We start from the raw sequence: 9,504 nt of genomic DNA, 5'->3' as shown, positions 1-9,504 counted from the left end.
ATCAGTAGGGAACCCACAATCTAAGCAAGGGCTTCCCTACCGGAGTCATGGTCCTGACCCGACTCCTAGTGGACTGGACGTTGGAGGTGCCCATGCTTTGTAATACATTCTCTATAGTAGCTTGGTTCTTTGGAGGAGATCTTGAGGATTACGTATGATAGTACAGACTGGTGGATTGCAAAGACGCCACAATAAACCTTCTAGTGTCCTGAAGAATTCCTTTAAGACAGCATTCATGAGACAATTTAAAAAACAGCTGCAAAAGTAATACGGTTCTGGAAGAATTGTGCTGACATTTCATGTTGGTGCTTGGAAAAATGGTAAACTGGTTGCTACAGGACAACACCTTGCAAACGTGCACCTGCTCTCAGAACTGCAACAGGCTCATTATTTCATTACACACATCGGCGCATTCACATATAATATTACACATACACACACAAAGGCATAACACAAGAACACGCAATAATCTGCATGGCGGACATGGACAGCCCACCCGACTGTCTGCACAAAGGGTCTGGCTTTTTTTTTTTTTATCTACCTTCTAACAAACATTGTGTTTCCTTACCAATGTCACAATCACTGCTTGCGGTCAAACAAGTTAAAGGGGCTGTTCACCCCTTGAGAGCTTTTATGCAGACCCCCCCCCATCCTCAGCGTGGCCGGACCTGTTATGGGAATCATACTTACCTGATCCCTGCCGCAGCTCCTGGGTCAAACCAGATGTAGACACCGGTTGTGTGGCCACTACCGTGAAGTGTTTACCCATGCGTCATGTCACTGGGTCATGTAATGGATGGGTGACATGTTGCCGTGGTGGACGTGCAGCGGCCACGTGACCTACGCAAAACCGGATCTTGACACGAGGAGACCTAGGAGCTGCGGTGGAGCAAAGGAGCCGGAACCCAGCAGCAGGAACCAGATCAGCATGATTCCCAATGGGGGTCTGGCGACATTGGGGGGAGGGGGGTCCCCAGGGGTGAACAACCCCTTTAAAGGTATTCTGGCTTACATTTAGTGGCTTCAAACCCATACACAGCTAGTCCTTCTTTCCCCTGATACAGTTGGATACAGTCTAGACAATAAGCTAAACAGCCCGACCACCAAACTGATACATGGATGCAACAGCAGGACTAGGTCTGTATGTAAACAACAATCTTCTCACTGTCAGCAAGCAGAGATCTTGAAAATGGAAGGGAATTACTTGAATGGGGCTGAACTGCGACTAGGCCGTGTAACCAATGAACGACACATCACATGGCCTAGAGGCGGTGGCAGAAGGGCTTATGGACAGCTGGGATCTCTTCGTACAGCTGATCAGCGGGGTGCCTAAGAGCTGGACCCCCGTTGATCTTATATTGATGACCTATCCTGAGAATCGGTCCTTAATATGTCAATCCCGGACAACCCCTTTAAGCAGTGCAGAATTTTTGCTTTGCTTGTTCCATCCCTTTCACAAAACTTTTAACTTAAAATATTAAACTCATCCAAAGAAACAAAAAAGGCTAGTGCAAAAGGCAACCAAACATGTGTGCGTTTCTTGTCACCAGGATCGTTTCTCAGCCGCGGCGTCATCGTCCTGTAGTAGAGGGAGGGTTACTGTGTTATTAGTAAGACTGCTTCGCTTGTCCCCCCCATATCCACACAGGTGAGAAGGTGCACTGCTTGCAATGGCTTAGACCTAATTGGTAGGCAAGTCGTGCGGTGGAGTCTGACAGGGCATACAGCCGGCGCGCTCCGGACACAGGCTCCTCAGAGCGTTCTGTACAATGTCCGGCATGTGGTCGGTGATCATTCTGGGGCTGATGTAAATGCTGTTGAAAGAAGTCTCTTTCGACCACTGTGCGCTGTATTTCACATCCGAAAAACAGAGACTGGGGAAAAAAAATTGACATAATAATTAGATATGACTGACCAGTCCTAGTGGCGTTCTGCAGTCCTATATACACCGTATAGCCTGAGTAGGAGGTTTCAGGAATAATAGATCTGAAGATACTCTGAAAGTTATGCAACTTTCTAATATACTTTGCTTATCCATTTCTCACCATTTTCAAGATCTCTGCTTGCAGTCAAAGAATTCAGAGGCGGAAAACCTGTCTCACACAGCTGCTATAACAGAAAGCTCATTCCTATACAGTGCAGCTATATGAGCAGTACTAGGTCAGGGAAAGGTTTTCAGCCTCTGGGTGTAAACAATAAATGTTTCCATTCACTGACTGCAAGCAGAGATCTTGAGACTGGTTGGGTAGAGAATCACAACTTTTCATGAATAGTGGGCATCCTTTTTCAATATTAATTATCAAGTGCTGTGCATGCTGAAGAAAGATTTCTCTACATTTGCTGTGCAAGGGATTCTACTGTTCTCCGTCATCAGCCACCCTGGGCTAAGGAGAGGCTGCCCTCATCATGTCCTTCACTGAGATTACTAATAGGAATTTTACTAAAAAAAAGGACCTGTGCCCTTCGCTCCCCACCAATGTGGTATGAAAATGTCAGTGCGTCTTATGGGGCGAACACGAATGAGTGCTCCCCTGGCTCTGTACTCACCGCTTCCTGGTCTTCCTCGGCTCACAGCGTAAGGACGTCGGTGCTCTGTGACCTTATGCTGTGCACATCAGGTCACAGCAAAGCACACGGCAGGAAGAACGAGGAGAGAGCGCATGTCAGGAGCAACGGCCGGGGGTCTGATCTGAGGTCTGCTTTGGGGGTCATTCACCTTCACACTGAGGTCTGATTGGGGGTCTTATTACCATTAGGTGTCTATGCGGAGGTCTGATTAACATTGGGGGTCTGACTGTGGCTCTGAGCTGAGGTCTGATGAACAATATTTTTTTTCTTGTTTTCCTCCTCTAAAACCTAGGTGTCTCTTATAGGTCGAACAATAAGGTAACTATTGCATCCCTGCATGTACTAACAATACTGGGGAATCTATTCTTATCACTCTATGTTGTGCCATTTCTTTATTATTCCTGCTAGAAGTTATAAATTAATTACTAGCAGTTTGGAATAAAGTTCCAGATAGGGGTTAGCAGTTGGGGGGTGTCCCTGCACAGTCTGGCACTGATTGGATAGTGTCAGACTGTGCAGGGACATACTCCCTCTGCTGGTAACATCCATCTGGACCTTCATTGCAGACCACTGACAATTCATTTATACATTTCTAGAAGGAATAATAAAGGAATGGCACATCATACAGTCCTAACAATAGGTGCTCCAGAATTGGTATTAGATGGGGAATGCAGGACAGGTACGATCTTCAGCGCTGCCTCCCACTGAAGTGAATGGGAGACAGAAAGGAAGCAGCCATCGGCGGAATCTAGGGGCTGCGGTCTGCTCCAAAATTCGACTGACAATTTTTTTAAAAAAAGCCATTTGAACAACCCCTTAGGGTAAGGGTAGATAGATGTGGGTGATATTGTGAAAATTCTGCGCCAATTTTTTGCCACTACACGCGAATGAGGTTTTGTATTGTACTGGAAACTGTTCATATTTTGGCTGAATTCGCATTGCAAATTTTCGACAATTCCGTGTGAACTCACCCTTACAGAATTCCACACAATGAACGGGAGGTACTTACCATCCTGATCTGCTGTCTTCTGTAATATGGATGATCTTCCCTGGTAGATACAGACGAGGATGTCGAGGAGAATCAGCGGGGGAGCCCTCTGTTAGTGTGCTGTATGAGGAGGATTTCTGAATCAGTAAAGCCTGCTCAGCCAACAGCGGCTGTGTCAGAGATGCCATGTTTCGGCCATCCAGTTCTGTCGGGAAGTTATCTGGATTGCCACCGAATATTTCATACCAACATCCGTGCAGCAGGATCCGGTACTGATGAGAGTCAGGGAGAAGATATAAAACATTAACAGATCTCCTCTATAAATAAGCGCCTCCTTTAAAATGGCATCTAATGATCTGGCATTCCAGGACACCCATGGTTGGCATCTAGGGAGACTGCCACCCTAAGGGTCCATTCAGATGACCGGAAGGGGTCAGTGCCCGTATTGTGGGCTGCAAAGAACGGGTCCACAAAATACAGGCACCGGCTGTGTGCACTCTGTTGATTTGATTGGGTCCGCAATCTGCAAGATACGGAAACAGATAGGATATGTCCTATCTTTTGAGGAATGGAGGCATGGATTGGAAGCTCTTCCGTGGGCTTTCAGGGTCCGTGCCTCTGCACCGCAAAAGATAGGACATGTCCTGTTTCCGTATCTTGCCGATCACGAACCCATTCAAGTCAATTACATTCACTTACGTTCATCTGAATGGACCCTTAGGGTTATAGATTCACATACCTTGGGTCGGTTACAGTTCACCACCATCCTTAGTATTCGGTTCTTCAGATCTTCCATGTTTGGTAAACTCAGTCTGTAAAAGGGAAGATAAAATGTCTCATTTGCTGTCATGTAAGTTTATATCACCTGTATTCCAAGCAGTCCTCACCTTGGCACAAGATCCTTCCCGACTATTATCGAGATGATAAAATTCTTTGAATAATCAGCAAGAGCTTTGCTAGGAAAAGAAGAAGGAGAAAAAAAAAAAAAGGTTAAACCCGCCACTAACTCGGTCACATTCTGCACAAGGTAATGAATGACAACAATGAAGTATCAGAAAATGGTTTCCCATTAGCTTAGATAAGAATACTGTATCAGGCCAGCACTGCAGTATCGTTCATGGCCACCTCCCAGTGTACAGAGCTGACTTGGTGCACAGCAGCGCGGTCAAACAGCAGATCGGTGGGGGTGCCAGGAGTCAGACCCCCACTGGACGTAAGACAACTGTCCCCTTCAGGTCAGAACAAGGAGGAGATAAGGACAAAGGGATTTGGGGAGGGAGGGATGATTGGCGATCGCTAATATATCCAACATGTTCATTGATAACATGGCCTATGTGCAGTTCAATCCCATTTAATACCAAGCACGGCTGATATCCAATGGATGCCGCTGTGCTTGGTAAGTGGCAAGGAGGCCAAGTGCTGCGGCCTGATCAAACAGCTGGTCGTTGGTGTCGGGTCCCCAACTGAGGATAGGTTATTAGTAATAAATACCTGGAACACAACTCTAAAGGGAATGTATCATAAAAAATAATAATAATAAATGACCCATTGTTTAAAACGTTTTTATATTAAACTTTTTTTTTTTTGTATTTTTTTTATTTTTTATGTCACTATCTATCTTTAAAAAATGTATATAATCCTGCAATATTCAGACTGGTCACAATTTTATTTATTTTTTAAAATCAGATCTTTATCAGATTTATTTGCGTTTCACATACAACATAGCATTACACATAGACCATACTTACATTGCATGTATCGGCACCCGTCTTTTACAGAAAAAAAAATCATTTACAACAATTGTGTACTGTTATTCTTTAAACAATAAGTATTGCCCTATAACCCCTCAAATCTTCGCCCCCCCCCCCCCCCTCTCTCCGTGTGGCCATACTTCTCCACCACAGACATCACCCGATATCACTTTAGATACTTCACTAACTTGTATGTTCCAAATCCGCTAATAACCATGTCATTCCATATATGCGTCAATCTCTGGGACAACATACCAGGACCAGCCAACCACACCCTCCACTGTTTTTCGAATTTCTTTATAGTGCCCCTTCTAATATGAATACCACTTTCCATGGAGATCATATGATTAGCCATACTTATCCACTCCGGCTCAGGTGGAGGGGTTGGTTGTATCCAATGTTTAGCTATAGATTTGCGTGCGGTGTATAATAACTTAGCAATAGCTTGTTTGTGATCTGTGGAAACTGACAGATCTTCTACGTATCCAAGGTACCCCACAAGAGGAACCCTCGGTACCATAACTTCATAGCTTTCTTCTATTTGTTTATACACCGCACTCCAAAAATGCTCCAGTTCCGTACAAGACCAGAACATGTGGATCAGGTCTGCTTCCGGGGCAGCACACCCTGGGCATTTAGAGTCCGCTCGCAGACTTATATACACGAAGTCTTAGAAACAATTGTGAGCGACACACTCATAGATACCGTGGGTACTGCCCCTAAAACATCCCTCCATCTATCTTCCGACATAGATCCAGTAGTACAGGCCAGACTATCTCGCACTCGTTCTGGACTCGGCGTGCCTTAACGTCAAGTACTGATAAAACACTGATAATTGAAACTCTGTTTGCAGTTGCTGAAAGGATTTGGAGGTTCCCCTTTAAACAGAGTTGTGATATCCTAGTGACCCCCAGCCCTTTCCCAGCTATCAAATCCTTCCAGCTTGTAAATCTCCCCCAACTGTGTATTCCTCCAAATAGGGGTATATTTCGTACATCCAATTACCCCCAGTACTTCTCGTACCTTCCACCACACTTTATGCATAAAGAGTAAAGTAGGTAGTCCAGGAGAGCATAACCTAAATCTATGTGCCTCTAATGCCCCTATTAGAGATTTTTCAGATACCAGGGATTGTACAATTAGTCTTCTGGAATCCCAGGCATTGTCCCCATCCTCTATCCCCCATCCCCGCATACGCTGTAATTGTGCAGAAAGGAAGCCTACCCACGGATTAGGCAAGGCTATTCCTCCCTCTGTTTTAGGCAGCTGCAACTTAGACAGAGCTATTCTGGAGCTCTTTTTCCATACTAAATCTCTGAATATATCATCCATCCTACGGAGTAGATACCTTGGGAGCCATACTGGTGCATTATGCAGGACATATAGCTGTTGTGCCATTAAGATCATTTTAGCTGAGGGGCGTGGCCTAGCGCGGCATGGAGTAAGGCGCACATGTGAAGAGCTCCTGCCGTTTATCCTGCAAAGTCACCGAAAAGCTAATTACAGACGTTCTGCAGCGGTGGGACAGCCGTAAGATCGCGGGGACAATGGTCAGGAGTTCACAGAAGCCGGCGAAAATGTCAAAAGGATCCCAGGTGAGCTTCAGAGAGGAGCGGCCGCAACATGGCGCCGAGGAGGACGAAGGGGAGGACCCGCAGGAAGAAATGAGCCGGAATGTGGCGGCGCGGCTCAGTCAATATGCCCGCGATTCGGGAGAGGCGCGAGCGGGCTTGAAAGATCGTGAGGAGACAGAGGCGTCCTCAGATGGGAGAGAGAGCGGTCTGGAAGGAGCCCGGGCATCTGTGAGGTCTAGTAAGCAAAAGTATGTGTTCTGGGTTATGTGTCAGATATTGGAAAGGAGGAGACAGAAAGGATTGTAGCTGGCCGATTACTATATGTGGCAAGGAAGCTGATTGCCTTACATTGGATTCAGTCATGCCCTCTAGTCATTGAGGAATTCAGAAGGAAAGTAAACACAATGTTAGTTTATGAGAAAATGGTGTTCAAGAAGAGGGGATGTCCTCAAAAATATGAAAAATTGTGGGGCCGCTGGAGGATTAGCACCGAATAATACTCGGATAAGTCCATAAAGTGCTGAAGTGGGAGTTGGGGGGAAGGAGGGGTGGGAAGGGTATGTTGCGGTAGTTTTATAATCCACATAGACATTTGTTGATTTATCATATTGTCCAGTGGAATTGACGTTGTATATCAAATTATGTGATACAACATGTTTATATTTGTAACAATGCTTTATTGTTGTACATTTCTACAATAAAAATGATCTGATTTAAAAAAGGATCATTTTAGCTAAGTTGGCACGTCCCAACCGAGAGAGGTATTTTCATCCATGTGTTTACCTTCTCCTTTAATTTTCATTTTCAACAGTGGATAGATATTAGAAACACTATAGTCCTGTATATTACACGTAATCCGTATGCCTAGGTATTTAAAAAGGTATCTACACACAAAATCGGAACATTCGTTACCAATCTCCTATTCTCTTGGGGGAGACATCAACATTAATGCCGATTTGGTCCAATTGATGGTCAACCCCGAATATTTTCCAAACTGATCTATGATCTCCATTACCCTACCTACCGTAGTCGTCACATCATCTAAAAATAGAAGCATGTCATCTGCATATAATGCCAGTTTTCCCTCCGCCCCTGGATATTTAAAGCCATGAATTTGGGGGTCTTGCCTAACAAGTGCAGCCAGCGGTTCGATAGCGATGGCAAACAGCAAAGGCGATAACGGGCACCCCTGCCTGGTCCCTCTTTCCAGCACGAAACTCTCCGATAGCTCATTATTTACTCTGACTTTAGCCTTAGGGTCCATTCACACGTCTGTCACCCGGCCGGCACCCTCATAGAACTGCCTATTCTTGTCCGCAATTGCGGACAAGAATAGGACATGTTCTATTTTTTTCCGGAGCTGCGGACCAGAAGATCGGGGCTGAATTCCGGAAATGCGGATGCAAAGAGCACACTGTGTGCTGTCCACATCCATTCCTGCCCCATAGAGAATGAATGGGTCCGCACCCGTTCCGGATATTGCTGAATGGATGCGGACCCATTCCACGGACGTGTGAATAGAGCCTTAGGAGCCACATATAATAACCGAAGCCATAAGAATACGGGCCCAAATCCCATATTTTGCAAGACAGCCCATAGGTAGCCCCACTCGACACTATCAAACGCTTTTGCAGCATCTAGTGACATCACTGCTTTGCCAAGTGAGCCCCCCGGGACCGCCTGCATGTCTCCTTAAATTAATTGCAGTAGACTTAGATGGTATAAACCCCGACTGATCTAGATGTATTACAGACATAACTCCTACCAGCCTATTCGCTAAGATGTTGGATAGGATCTTCACATCTGTTGTGAGCAAAGAAATCGGTCTGTATGATTCAGGCAAGACAGGGTCCTTTCCCGGCTTAGGGAGGACTACTATGGTGGCTTCAGAAAAGGAATTAGGCAGTCTTTGAAGTGGCTCATGTTATAATTATTAACATTAAAAGTTACGTTTTAAATTCTTGCCTTCTGTGATTTAGTTGCGATATTGCAGGAATTGCTATATATTGAAAAAATATTTGTTTGTGGTTTTGTGAATTAGGCAGTCGCCCCACTTCCCGCGCCTTCATAAAGACTTCTAGCAATGTTGACAAAAAATCTTCCCCCATGGATTTAAATACCTCAGCTGGTAACCCATCCGGGCCAGTCGCTTTCTCATTGTCCGTACTCCCCAGCGCAATGGAACGGACATACTGATGCGGACAGCACACTGTGTGCTGTCTGTGTTTTTTGCGGACCCATTGAAATGAATGGGTCCGCATTCTATCCGCAAAAAAAAACAAAACGGAACGGACACGGAAACAAAATACATTTGTGTGCATGTAGCCTAAAACTGCTTAAACACTAAGAAGCTCAGGGGTCTCAGAAACCACCATTCCAGAACCAGTCTTCATCATGTGTACTGAGCCCTAGCTACTGTCGCCAGCAAATGGCCCGCTTTTTCATAAAGAATCTTCTATTACCGGCTTGTTCCAAGCTGTACACATTAAGTGCCTCTTTCCATATCGCTAAGTAGGATGGGGAGGGATCAGCTACATGAAGCATCTCCTTCTCCATTAGTCTACGATTAAGCTCTTCCCCCATGGCTCTAGTTTTGGTTTTAACTCTGGATATTTGTGCAATA

At 45.3% G+C, this 9,504-nt stretch overlaps 1 protein-coding gene across 2 annotated transcripts in view; it reads right to left on the bottom strand.

Annotated features, from left to right (window-relative positions):
- Window positions 1–201: 201 nt before the first annotated feature.
- DAGLB (diacylglycerol lipase beta) overlaps window positions 202–9,504 on the bottom strand; it is a 49,020-nt gene continuing 39,717 nt past the window's right edge. For both annotated transcript variants that reach the window (XM_040439687.1, XM_040439686.1), the window contains exons 12-15: window positions 4,444–4,512; window positions 4,296–4,368; window positions 3,578–3,828; window positions 202–1,874 (exon numbers count right to left, since the gene is read on the bottom strand). In XM_040439687.1, coding sequence (XP_040295621.1) covers window positions 1,682–1,874; window positions 3,578–3,828; window positions 4,296–4,368; window positions 4,444–4,512 — 586 coding nt within the window. In that variant the 3' untranslated portion in view covers window positions 202–1,681. The remainder of the gene's footprint in view (window positions 1,875–3,577; window positions 3,829–4,295; window positions 4,369–4,443; window positions 4,513–9,504) is intronic.

The sequence above is a fragment of the Bufo bufo genome, chromosome 7 (assembly GCF_905171765.1).
Source record: "Bufo bufo chromosome 7, aBufBuf1.1, whole genome shotgun sequence".
NCBI lineage: Eukaryota > Metazoa > Chordata > Amphibia > Anura > Bufonidae > Bufo > Bufo bufo.
Note: the sequence above shows the minus strand (reverse complement) of the source record. Positions and strands in the feature narration are given on the sequence as shown.